Here is a 13876-nt window from a genome sequence, read left to right on the forward strand (position 1 = left end):
TTTATTCCCCAATGTATTCAAAGTGCTATCTTGGTTTACTCTTCTGATATCAATATCAGTTATATAGCTCTCTGGAAGAAGGTCAATACCATCAAAATTATTTATTTCATCTGAGTCATTTTCTATGTAATCTGCTTTCATTGCAGTCCTAGAATTAAAATCCCCTATTAAAATAATTTGTCCTTCAATAGAAAATGAACTAATTTCATTTTCAAGATTTTCCAAGTCACTATCATAATGTGCTGATGAAAAAGGGGGAATATAAACAGCACAAAGATATAAATCTTGTTTAAGTCCAAAGAAATACTTGTCAAGCTTTAACCATAATCTATTCTGGGATGACGTAGCATCTTTAAGATAAGAAATCCCCTTGTAAAATTGTTTTTTAATCATGACTATAATGCCTCCACTATGTCTTTTGGCTTTTTTTGTTTTCTTGCGTACTTTAGAGATAATGTTATAGCCTTCAATTTTAAAATCTTCTGACCCCCCCTTCCAGGTTTCTAACAATATATTTATATCTTTATTTAAAAAATCCAGAAACATTGGGTCTTTCATTTTATCCCCAAGGCCATGTACATTCCATGAGGAAATTGACAATTTTTTATGAATTCTGTTCATTTTTTAATATTTGCTATTGTCAATTGTATAATAAACCTTTTTGTTAGCCTGAAAACCTTCTATTATAATTACACAGTTTGGTTAATGTTTCTATAAACATGATAGATTAAACAATAATCATAGTTCCAAAATACATTAATAATACCCCGTTCTAGATAGTCAAATCTGACCCCTTCAAATGCAAGGAGAAAAAAACATAATAACCCAATTTCAAACAATTTAGCTGAAAATGCAACCCCGTGTGTCGGAACATACCCGCCCCGGTATCATAAATATAGTGAGTATCCCCCGGGTAGATGTAGAATGGCCATTGGGGAAGTGTCACACAAAACAACCATTTCATGTATAGATTTACTTACCGTTTTTGGTTGTTTCAAAAGGTGTCCCAGTCACCCATCGGATAGGGGAATCAGTATAAAAAGAAATCAGAGTATGTGTTTAAGTAATAAATATGACAAATTGCCATATTCAATACAATATAAGCTAATGACGATAGTTTTTTTTTCTTATTTTACGTGGACCCGGTCCTGTGCAATGTACCAAATGATCAACATTAGTTAATTTAACGGCCGAAGCAATTTCTTTGCATGTATAAAGGCATAAATAAGTAATTGCACTTTTTCTATAGAATGAAGGGTAGACCATTTTTTTCTCCTAATTTTGCCATACTGTTACATGATCTTACATGGGCAATAAAAAAAAACAGTTTTGCACCTTTCGACAACCTGTGCCCAACAGGTACTTGTTTTTGTCTTGGATAGTCAGGATTTTGCCCGAACTCTCCCCTAATCACAGGAATGTTGGATGTAACTGTGCCAGAGAGTACAAGAAGCTCACTCTCTGAATAGTGTGGCTTTCTTTTTGTTATTTCCATCAGATCTACGTGGAAAGTATTCCGTCCCGTTTTGTTTACATAGGGAGACACCGCTGCGCATGCTTCGATGAAACGAAAGTACGTTGCTAAGGTATTTATATTTTAAGAGTGGTCGTAAGATAAGACTTAAGATTTAATCGTAAGAGTGGTCCTAAGTGTAGGATTAAAACTTACGATATGCTTTGTGAAATTGTCTTAGGATTGCACTTAGGAAAGTCTTAAGTATAACACTTAAGACTTAAACTTACGATGTTTTGTGAAATTGATTCCTGGTTCTTTGAACATTGCTAACCTTAAAATATATCTAGCAATCCTTATTTTTTTTATTTATTTAAACTGTCCCTTATTAATGATCACCATTCTTTTATTCAGAAAGATATAAATCATTAAAATATTTAAACAGAATATTCACAAATACAATAGAAATTCAAAATTCATGAAGTAATTGTTTGACCCAATCAAATCTTCTCGAAATGTCTCAAAACTAATGGATTTTAAATGACAAATTTATCTGTAACTAAATGAAGAAAGTCAATTGAACAATGTATATAAGGAAAATAAATGATTTTATTGCAATCCTCATAAGGACATATTTAAAATTGTTTACCTGTGCCATCCCCACCAGGTTGTTTATTATCCAGGAAGAAACTTCCAGTCATTATCTTTTTTGATTTCAAATGTTTCATTGGATCTTTTGATGCTGATTTTGGTCTTTCTTTAAATACTGAAACATAAATTATCCATATTTTTATAAGAAATTGCAATATTGTAGACTATTATTATATATGAATGATGTGAACAAGGTTTTTTTACAGTTGCATTTAATCTGTTTCATATCACATATTTCAATGAATGGATTCAGAATTTCAACTTATTTTATATGATAGTTTTTGCAGCTTCAGCATCCTTATTAATGACCTCAAAAACCAATCAATAAAGAAGTGAGATTATACTATCCACAATTTACAGTTAGAAAGAAAAATTAACATACAACAAAAAACATGAATGTGTCCCAAGTACACGAATGCCCCATCCACACTATCATTTTCTGTGTTCAGTGGACTGGGAAATTGGGATAAAATCTCTAATTTGGCATTAAAATTAGAAAGATCATATCATAGGGAACATGTTTACTAAATTTGAAGTTGATCAGACTTCAACTTCATCAAAAACTACCACGACTAAAAACTTTAACCAGAACTTTAACCTGAAACGGTACAGACGGACGAACGAAAGGATGGACAAATGGAGGAACAGACACACAGACCAGAAAACATAATGCCCATAAATGGAGCATAAAACCACATAAGATGCTCGAGAGCAATGTACCCCTCCAAAAACCAGTCAATCCTTTTTAGGGGCTTGTTCTTATATTACCTGTTCTTATTGTTATAGCTGTTACCCTTACCTTCAGATTTGGTCTGATCCCTTATCCTTGGAGCACTCATTGGACGTCGTAGATGAAGGGAACGTTTGGCTTCTGTTTCTGCTGTCTCCTGTTGATAAAGTTATTTTAAAAGATTGTCACATGAAATTATATTATAAAAAATATAGCTGCTTTCAATGACAGTAAACCAACTTATTTACACTGATAATTTATTTTGTGTTTTACCCTTTTTAGTCTACTTCATGTCTATCTAATTTCACGATTATCTAATTTACTTGATTTATTCTAATAAGGAAAGATCACATTTTTCACATTCTAAACAATTTATATTCACCTTGTTTTTCTAATTGTGAAAGTCATAAAAATAAGTTGGTTTACAGTAACATATATTTCTAATTTAAAAGGCAGCAAAATATTGGAAAAATTAGTATTTCTTATGTCGTAGAAAGATAAGACTTCATCTTCATCACCAAAGAATACACCTTATCGCTAATCCCAGCTGACCCGGCCGCTTGAACTTTTGACGCACACCACAATCACTTTTCCATTGTGGCGTCAGATATTTTGCTTTATGACGTCAAAATCAACGGGAACCTGTGTGATTTCCAGTAATGGAGGACAAATAGCGAAAAAGTGTATGTCAGTTACTATATCTATATAACTTAATTACTAAGAAAATTCTACAATGAAAATTAAGTTAAACAATTTTCTCAGTCAATAATAAGAAACAAAAAGTTAGGAATCATCATAAAATTTGTACCTGTTTTTCTGATCTAGCTGAGTGAGAATAGTTTGGAGATCCACCAGACATAATAGCTCTAAGTTTGAATGACTCAGGGGCAGGCAATGCCTTTATATCATCCATATACTGGTGGTTCTAAAATGAAAAGCAAGATAAACATGAGTGTACATGTTATTGTTTAAAATTATCTCCCCTAAAATAATTTAAATGACTATATGAAAATATGATGTGGTATCATAGCTAATGAAATAACTGTCCACTAGAGTTCAAATGAACGGAAAATAAGTTATTTAAAACCACAGTATGGCTTTCAACAATGGGAAAAATCCATACTGTATAGTCTAACGGCCTAATCTATAACAAAACAATTACTGTAAATACTGTGTGAGTATGGCAATAATAAGAACATTCATTCAAATATTTGATACACATATCTTTATTAGCATCATAAAAATAACAAGTATTTTTTATATACAGCTTTGGACAACAGAAAACATTTAAATATGATTTCAGTCAGTTCCAATTAGCTTTTATAGCTGAAGGAGTTTTGACAACTTAATAAACTGTAAACAAAACTTACATATCTATTTCTGTATTTCTTTTTGACAGAATCAATTAGGATTTGTACTTTTCTGGAGAAGTTCATAGCTTTGTCTATCTCCGTTGTAATGTACTGGATATCATCACTCTCAATTATACCTGTGAAAATTAAAAGATTTAACTCATTAGAGGTAACATCCAAAACATCTCTATAGTCGAAATTGGATTTTAAAGGTTAAAAAATAATTAAAAGAAAATTGCATTGTTGAAAAAATGCTGTGTTGGGTTATCAGCAATATGATAATATTGTTTGTTCATTTAAGCCTATACATTTAAGGTAAAGAAGTTACGGTAATAAATGTGATAATATTATGGACTGCACAAATAAAATATAAATGCATTAAACCATGAATTTTCTTTTGACTTAAAAGAAGTGTTTTTATTGGTATTCACCTGTTTCTCTAAACCAATGGAATCTACCACCACTACAATGTGCCATGTTACGTAAGCATTCTCCCGTTCGTGTGATGTTGGCATAGCGACCAGGTATAGCACCATTAGCATCATAGTCATCAACATTGAATAAAATGCAGTGAAGTTTCATCCCCCTTCCACTGGTTGCCTGTTCAATGTAGGACATACACATATCTTGACTTTGATCTGGAACTCCACTGGTGAAAAGGTAAATTCCTTCTGGAACTATCAAGCAGAAGTAAAATGTTCAATCAATATTGTATATTTTGTAAAATGCAAGTAAATGAAAACATATATTCAATTATACTTTCATGGAGTTTCTTTTTATCATGCTATAAAACTACCATTGTAAGGCTAAATAAAAATATATATGTGTGGTTCAAGTTACATACTTTTAAAAAATAGGGTTGGTGGGTTGGCAATTTTTTTTTTTTTTTAGTTTTTAATGTCAAAATCCGGAAAAAAATCGTGTGTTTACCGAAATTGTTTCTGGTATTATACATGCCCCAACCGGAAGTCCCCCATTTTTACATGAGTTTGGTTGTAAAATAAACAGTCATGATACGTTTTAGTTAATTTTGTTGCATTCTGTTATGAATTGTTGCATTTTGGCCATAACAGATACTTGTGATGGAAATTCAGATGACAGAAATCTATGAATTTAATTATTTTAATTCACAATCCTCAAAATTTGATAGTTTGAAAATTTATTTTTCAGAAATGAAAAAAAAAGTTCTAGGGTCTGGGTTTTTAACTAGGGTCGGTCGGGTTACTGGAACCACAAATATATTTTTATTTGGCCTAACTGTAAAATACATCAACAAGTACAGTGAATATTTAAAATCTTAGATATCACATGTTGACAATACTTCAGACACAATAAATTCAGTGGTATGCAAGTAGTGACAATTTTCTGCATGTGATCATACCACATGATTTTTATATCAAGTATTTGTTAATCCCTCTCTCACATATAGCAGTTTAAAACCATATAATACCTGAGAATTGTTTTGTACAAAAAAAAGTTCAACTTGTAAAAAAAAAATCAAAAGTATAAAGGTACAGCCTCACAGTGACCTATAGTTCATTTCTTTGTAATTTGGTCTCTTGTGGAAAGTTTTCTCATTAGCAATCAAATCACATCTTCTAATTTTCATAAAAGAAAGATATGAGTCATTTACATGCTACATATTCCCAAATTAATAAGATAATTAAATTCGTCAGTTTCTTACAAATAAAGAAATCATTTAATTTCACTTCCATAATAAGCTTGCATTTGCTTGTTTTTTCCAACAATAATAACTTACTGATTTTATGTTTGATTTCTTCTTCATTTTCTACAGCCAATTTAAATGCTGACAGGAAATTCCTGCTCCCTCCACACTGTAAGTCTAAAATCCATCTGGAAATTTAAAACAGTATCAATATCTCTTAGTTATACAATAAAAATCTACACAGATGAAATTGTCAATGACTTAAGAAGCAAATTGATATGCTGGAATGTTTAACTAAAATTGTAAGTAAAAGCTTTTAGTTTTCATGTACTTTCATTGCTTTTGCCACTTCTGACAGCTTGAAAATTCATGTGACATAATAATGAACACATGAATCAACTAGGGAAATAAGAATGATATTAAATGGGCATAAGATTAATCATGAGTAACCCTTTTGGGTTTTAGGTGAGATAAAATATAATGCAGTTATGTAATCTCTAGATCTTTATATATTAATTTATAAACAAATTTTATAAAAGTGTTATAAATTAGTCACAATTACTGCCTTATTTCCAATCTAAATTTTCTCTTAACCAAATTTCTAAATACTCTTTTATATATTAAAGCTTACTTCCATGCAGCTTGCAGATTCTGTTCTGTAGGCTTCATCATTGTGGGTTTCCATGCAACAGCTTTACTTCCAAATCTAAAATCAAAAGGAAAATGTGAAAGTCATCAATTTGTAAAATATAACAATATGCCAAATTTTGAAATGCATCTTAAAAACATATATGCTTATTTAAGATTTATGAAATAGAGATATAGGCTCAACTTCACCTTATAAAAAATTGTATAATAATAGGGGAAAAAAAACAGACAAATAATGTGATCCAACTAAAAATCATCAATCAAACATTTGATAAAAGATGTTTATACTTACGCAATGACATTGAAGAACTTTTTGTTGGCCATTTGTTGTTCCATCAATAACCGTATTGAGTGTTGTATGTGGACTAAATAGTTGACATTAGATACAGACATATCTATCAGAATAACTACACTGTAATAGAAAAATATATGTCAAGTTAATAACAGGATATAAAATGAACACTTCAGAAGACCCAAAATTCTGAGACAATAATTTTCATAAACTTTACGCTCTCAAGTGCCTGTGTTGCTCACCTAGGTCTATGTACACCTTCAGTTGTCATCCATACTTTTGATGTGTTTGAGCTTTCCATTTTGAATTTTCCTCAAAGTTTAGTATTTTTTTTATTTTCCTTTATTTTTCAACCATGACCAAAAATACAAAACAAATTAAAGAGCAATATCTCAAATAAGAAGTTGATTTACAATTTTGAGAATAGACTTATTTGTAGATTTTGTCTTGCCTATATTTAAAGTTTCAATCTACCAGTATCTATTATAATTTACTTAAGATATTAACAATAAATTAAAAATATTAATTTGGATGCAACATATGCATATCTAAAAAAATGTCACTTAATATCTGTGCGAGATAAAAACAATAAGTAGACTTACTTTTTATCTACAACAGTTCCAAAAATTCTACGACTACCGGTGGCCAACCAATCAATTCTTTTTTCATACAGGCCAACTCCAGAATTTAATTGTTTCTGATATTCAAACAGCTGGGTCATATCCACATGAACATTCTTCATAGAACCATCATGCCATTGGAACTGTACCATAGCTTTCTGAAATAGTTTTTATTGTATTCTTATTAAAATCTGTTCATGCAGCATCTGTTTACTATTCTAATATCTGCCAAAATGTGCACTAAATGCAAATTAAAAACTTTAATGTCAATTTTCATTTAAAACTTGAGTGGTGTCATCAAAATTACAAGCAGAGCTTTTTTTTTTGGCTGAGAAATAATTTACTTATGAACAGGAATCTTCTACAAAAAGTCAGGTTTTAAAAAAAAGAATAGAATAAAATGTCAATATTTCCTGTTATAGTTTACACAAGAAACATCAAAATTCCAAATTAGCATTTAATTATTTTCGAATGTACTATATAATTTTGTTTTTCAGTTAAGTTAATAGTTTCTAAAAGCTGAAATTCCTGAATGTTATGTTTACTGCCAATAAGACAAAGAAAATAAGAGAAGAATGTAGTGTACAGATCAGGGGAGATAATTACCTCATGAACTTGTGACTGAACAGCTTTCTTTATAACAGGTATAAATTCTTCTTTGTAAGAGTAGGCATTGGGTGCTAAAACTTGATACAAATCCAATTTTCTTGCTGAAAATATTAAAAATAAAATATGTTAATATTTAAACAAATATTCTTTCAAATGCTCTGTAATACCAGCACAACCTTGATTAAAACCTTTATTTTTTACCATGCGGCAATGAACTTGATTCTATCATTGAAAGATCTCTGAATATGTGTATTTTAAAAAGTTTGTAGTACATATATTCATATGAAATTTATTATCTTTCAGTTAATCAAATTTATGTTGTTAACATTTTTAACATACTATACAGAGATTTTTTCAATTGTATCTTCTCATTCAGCGAAAATTATACACAGTTAAAATATAACCTGCATATTTCTTCATCAAATCGTGAATAAAACTGATGCGAAAAAAATTCAGATAAAGGGTATCTTAAATATAATGCATTCATTATAATGCCATAATCAAAGGTAATGATTTAATTAAGTAAAACATTTTTCTTACCTTTCAATCCATGTTGTTTGATCCATTCAATTGAACATCTAGCTAAGAATTTTGGCACTTCTATTTTAAGCTGTAAATCATGACCTGGGGGTCTAGGTAAGAACCTGGACTGTGGTAGTTTGGATACCTCTGTTGATATCTAAAATAGAAATTACAAGTTCTTCAGATGTATGTAACAAACTGAGTATTGTCAACTAAATGAGATTCAATGAACATACAATAAGTGAATATAAGTAAACGTTACAACATAATTACACACAAAATATTAGTATAAGAGCAAAATATAAGGTAAAAACACAACAGATAATATATAAATAGTTTATACAATCAATATTTCAAGTATAAATGCAGTGACACATCATGTATTGACACATCTAATAACACTGTATAAGAGATTGACTATATTCTGCTACAAACTGAATAACATGTGCATGACACAGCTTGAGAAATTGAACCAACAATTTGGCTGTTTTGGGGTAAATACTCCCTGAAAGTATCATCGTGAACTTCTTGTAAACCATCAGGCTCATTTTCAATGTTTGTAGTTCTATTTAAATCAGACAATTCACTGTTGAAATCACTAGACGATAAAACACGACCATAAACGTCGGCAGCCATCTTTTTCTTTTTTTAAGAAACAATAATTCAATATTATTTTTAAGAATTTTCATTTCAAGATGTCCTGATTTTTAACTGTTCCTTTGGTTGAAGAAAACACATGTTTGTATGGTTTTCAAATCACTTTCTAATTTTTATTAAATAATAGCAATATCAAAAACAAAATTTGGCACTTAACTTTATTATCACCTTTGATACATGTAAAATAAAAATTAAAACTGAAAGAAACCCTGACAGACACCTTGTTCCCATGTTTACCTCATTTATAATACTGACTAAAGCACTTCCCATCATTCCCTGTCTCATTTCCTTTATTTTGTTGATCACATCCTGGGCTTTCTGAATTTCCTTCAATATAACACTTATCTCTGTTCCAGTATAAATTTGTTCCTACAATAACATAAACATTTACTCTAAAGAAATTTAAGTCATTTATCTATCCTTCCTAAGATCTTATGTGTTCTTTGTCTACAAAACTATACTTTGTTTTGAAATGTATTTTTTTTTCTTCAGAATTTGGTTGATTAAAATAGGAAAAACTTGTTGTTTCTAATTAAGAGTACTTGTTTTATAGTACATTCTGTTTGATAATTATGTCACAAATGAAACATTTTCCTCCCAATTTTTAAAAGTTTGTTTAAGACACATTTTTGTTAGTAAAGCATGGAGACAGGATTGGTATTCAAATCAGATTCAGTTGACATACAATAGTACAGGATAGAAAGTTATCATGTCTTGCAGATTTAAATTTCAATAAAAGGTGTTTTTTTGGAAGACTTACAATCAGTATATCAACAGCAATTGGCAAAGTTGGGTAGTGGTTCAAAATTTTCCATATCATCATGCCACCTTTCCATTGAACACATTATACATTAATCATTTAATATCCTTATTTCTAATAATATTACTTCTTTGTCCACTATCTGAATCATTTGTATCCATATGTGTATAAATAAAACTTTTCATATTCATTTCAATTTTTTTTACAAGCTTAATCTTTAATTTATATCTAGTGCCTAAATTGATTACAGGGTAAATAACTCCATACATACCTCACAACTTGCTGTATAACAATGATATGAACCTCCTGAAGCTTCTGCCAAATTCCTTAATGTTAACTGTCAAATATAAAAAAGATACATGTACAAGGATTTTAAATCATCTCTTGAATTATTCTAAACATTTATCATTGATTTCAAATAGACTAGAGTGAATGAAGTGCAAAATTTAACTGTTTCATTTTCAAAGTTTTTAAAAGCATTTTCAACTTACTATGCTTTTTGGCCTGTGCAAATGTGGACATTTTTTATTATTAAAGGGAAATTTAAAAACAATTAATCCAATCTAGAATGTTTTACTTACATTTGTTAGCTGATTACTGCAATCATAGGCCACACAATTTAATTCTATATGTTGACCAACACCCATCTGATGTATATAATCACATAACACTTCAGTTGTCTGATCTGGACTACAAAAATATATATACATTTTTTCATTAAACTATTTTATTCTGATGACAGTAGTAAATCATTAATATAATTCAACTTATAAAGTGACAAGTGTTAAATAGTAGATCTGGCCTTCAAGTCATAAAACTTTCGAGTTTTTTTGTACTCATACTCTAAAATCAACCAATCAAAATGCTTAATTTCATGTTTCAAGCACAAATTTTGTGCTCTGAGCACTGGCCCAATTTCCTGGTTTTACACTCTCAAAAATAATCAAAAACAAAAAAATTGAAAATGCAAATATTTCAAGGAAGTCAAACTCAATCCATCATATTTGAACATATTTTTTCAAAGTTGCATCAAAGATTAAAATACAAAGTATTTGCACACAATAAAGAAAAAAATATAATATTTCAAAAATACTTGGTGACACAAACAATCAACAAAAGAAAGCATATAAACCTACAGGTATTCTTTGAAACAAAGTAACTATCTACTTACACACTGCCTGAGATAAGGAGAACTGAGTCGATGTCTTTAAGCTTCATAACATGTTTCATGGCCTTCAGTAGATTACATCCTCCACTCTGTCTTATACGTAATACCCATTCTTTACCTTCCTCTATTCTGGAATTATTCATTTACATCATGTTATTTATCTATTCAAATTTCACATGAACATAGAATATATATTCTATTTTTAAGTGTTTATTCTTTCTTGTAATATATAGACATTTAAGATGCTGAAACAGACAATTTTTCCTGAATAAAGGACACTAATGATCTAGAATTTAGAATTTTTTGAAGAGTTAAAGGCCATATCAAATTAAATGCAGGTGGGAATTTCTTTAATTTCAAATATTCTGAGAGCCAATAAAAAATGCAACATTACAAAAAAAAAATGTATTTTTATGTTGGATTTTTGTATTAGGGGTAGAATGGTATAAACTTTTCTAAGGTTATTATTATTATCAACTTCTATGCCAGATATGAAGATCAAAAGACTATAATTGTATGATACAATATACCTCTTTGTAAAAATTATCAGATAGCATGTTTATTGTTTTTTAATGTTGAATGCCAATTCTCTGTATATTCATGCAGTTTCATGTAAGTTTCTTTAACTGGGTGTTGGAGTTTATTGCTGTATTGAAGACTCATTGGTGGTTTGGCTGTTGTCTGCTCTTTGGTTGGGTTGTTGTCTCTTTGACACATTCCCCATTTTTATTCTTAATTTTATTTTATATGTAAATTTTTTTGCAGATCAGTCGCAAAGAAGCAATAAGTTTGCCTGCGTATTGTTTGAAAATCATTAGAGAAACAGATTCCACCACAAAATCTCGTGTAATATGATATTTATCCACTCTCAACAGTTAAATTTTAAATAATTAAAAACGCTCGGCAAGCATCACGTTTTAAATTTGATAATTTAACTGTCTCGAGTGGATAAATATCGTATTACACTCGATGCAGTGGTAGACTCTATATTTATCCTCCCTTATAATGTTTATACATATATATATATTTACTTACATTCTAATATTGACATCCCTAGATACTGGCCATAGTGGGTCAATATCAGTTCCGAAGGACATCAGATAAACAGAAGTCGCCTTTGATAACTGTTCATCAAGCAAGTGCTATAGAAAGAAAAGTGTAAAAATATGAATAAAGTCTAATAAAATAAAACTTTTACCAATAATATAAAAATATTGTTTCAGGTATTCAAACAATAGATTTACAGGAGTTCAATCTTTTCAATTGTCATCGTAATGCACTTAACAGCTCCATTCTTCTATGCAAAGACATCAGATAACACTTTTTTTATTTCCACTGCAATCTTTTATTATTGTGTTTATCTACTGATATAACTATGAACCTTTTATCATGACAGAATATTCAACATTGGGGAGCAACAAATTATGAATTTTGTTTGCAATAAAACTTACGACAAGATTTTCCTGTAGGGTCTGTAGTCTACCAAACCCTGCATTAGCATCGGACATGTCAACAACAACAGCCAATCTTTTGGCTCTAAGGTTTCCAAATATCTGAAATATATCAAAATGGTGGCATGAGGTTTTAAGTTTCTCAGCACTTACAAGTGTACACCCACCTCTTCCCCATTTTTTTTGTATAATAAATTGAAAGTAAATGTAAAACTGTGAAGAACTTTATCACTAATGTGACTGGTTTAACCCATCTACCATTTTCAATTACCAAATCAGCAATATCAAAAAATACTCAATTGACAAATAATTTGCTTACAAGTCTTTTTTCTTCGATTCTACTGCAAATAACAAGTATTATGTCATTTTGAAATGCATTGTGTTATTTTTTTTCCTGAAAGAAAACAAACCAATACCTACCCTTCTACTGCCTTGTAAATTCCATTTGATCCTCTTTGTAAATTGTTCTATAGCTCTGTAAAATATGCAAAAAAAATTAATAAAAATAACAATTTATATTTTTTGTGTATCCAAAGCCTTTTCTCGTTAAACCTCTATTAGAAACATTTAAACCAAAAAAATCCAAAGGCAAGAATGAATAAATACTTGAATATGTGAAGACCTAAATGGTTTATGTGGACTTGTTTATGGATTTATTAATAATTGTGACTAACCATTTTTTGTGGATTTCCTTACTAAAGAAACTATTAAATGAAGTATAGGGTTTCTCTATACTGAAATGGAATTCAATAATCCATTGCAAAATAATACTTCAAATATAGTTTGCAAGCTTCGAAAACATTAATTTCATAATTAATATTTATAGATTGTAAAATGGCACTTCCAACATTTTCAAATACAGCAGATGCCAATCTATGAATTAAAGATCAAATGTGCTTTGAGACAAACATTTTAAAGTTTTTGCTCCCCTTTTTGGCGACTGTTTACAAACCTCAGCATTTAATATGTTGAGGCTCATATCTTAATCATACAGTTTTATAAATGTAGTTGATTTATCTGAGGCACTTTATAGCTTGCTGTTTGGTGTGAGCCAAAGCTTCGTATTAAAAGCCACATTTGACCAATAATGGTTTACTTTTTATACATTGTGACTTGGATGGACAGTTGTCTTATGGTTGCTGCATAACAAATTTGAATGTGTACTATGATTATTTAAGACTAAATAATGAACTTACACATTCAATTTATACTCAAATTCATTGACATCATAAGCATCAAACTGTATATGTTGTACTGCTTTCCCTGTCTTATGATCTGGTTTCAGTCTGAAATGGAA

The 13876-nt window shown here is 29.9% G+C and overlaps 1 protein-coding gene across 1 annotated transcript in view; it reads right to left on the bottom strand.

Annotated features, from left to right (window-relative positions):
* LOC139487740 (von Willebrand factor A domain-containing protein 3A-like) overlaps window positions 1-13876 on the bottom strand; it is a 36368-nt gene that overhangs the window by 14359 nt on the left and 8133 nt on the right. Inside the window, exons 5-23 of the mRNA XM_071272781.1 lie at window positions 13776-13865; window positions 13000-13054; window positions 12580-12681; window positions 12164-12270; window positions 11132-11257; window positions 10542-10650; window positions 10232-10297; window positions 9438-9569; window positions 8562-8700; window positions 8019-8122; window positions 7395-7570; window positions 6793-6912; window positions 6484-6558; window positions 5946-6040; window positions 4618-4863; window positions 4205-4323; window positions 3643-3759; window positions 2904-2991; window positions 2103-2219 (exon numbers count right to left, since the gene is read on the bottom strand). Of these exons, the coding sequence (XP_071128882.1) occupies window positions 2103-2219; window positions 2904-2991; window positions 3643-3759; window positions 4205-4323; window positions 4618-4863; window positions 5946-6040; window positions 6484-6558; window positions 6793-6912; window positions 7395-7570; window positions 8019-8122; window positions 8562-8700; window positions 9438-9569; window positions 10232-10297; window positions 10542-10650; window positions 11132-11257; window positions 12164-12270; window positions 12580-12681; window positions 13000-13054; window positions 13776-13865 (2183 nt within the window). The remainder of the gene's footprint in view (window positions 1-2102; window positions 2220-2903; window positions 2992-3642; window positions 3760-4204; window positions 4324-4617; window positions 4864-5945; window positions 6041-6483; window positions 6559-6792; window positions 6913-7394; window positions 7571-8018; window positions 8123-8561; window positions 8701-9437; window positions 9570-10231; window positions 10298-10541; window positions 10651-11131; window positions 11258-12163; window positions 12271-12579; window positions 12682-12999; window positions 13055-13775; window positions 13866-13876) is intronic.

Source organism: Mytilus edulis, chromosome 9, assembly GCF_963676685.1.
Source record: "Mytilus edulis chromosome 9, xbMytEdul2.2, whole genome shotgun sequence".
Taxonomy (NCBI): Eukaryota; Metazoa; Mollusca; class Bivalvia; order Mytilida; family Mytilidae; genus Mytilus; species Mytilus edulis.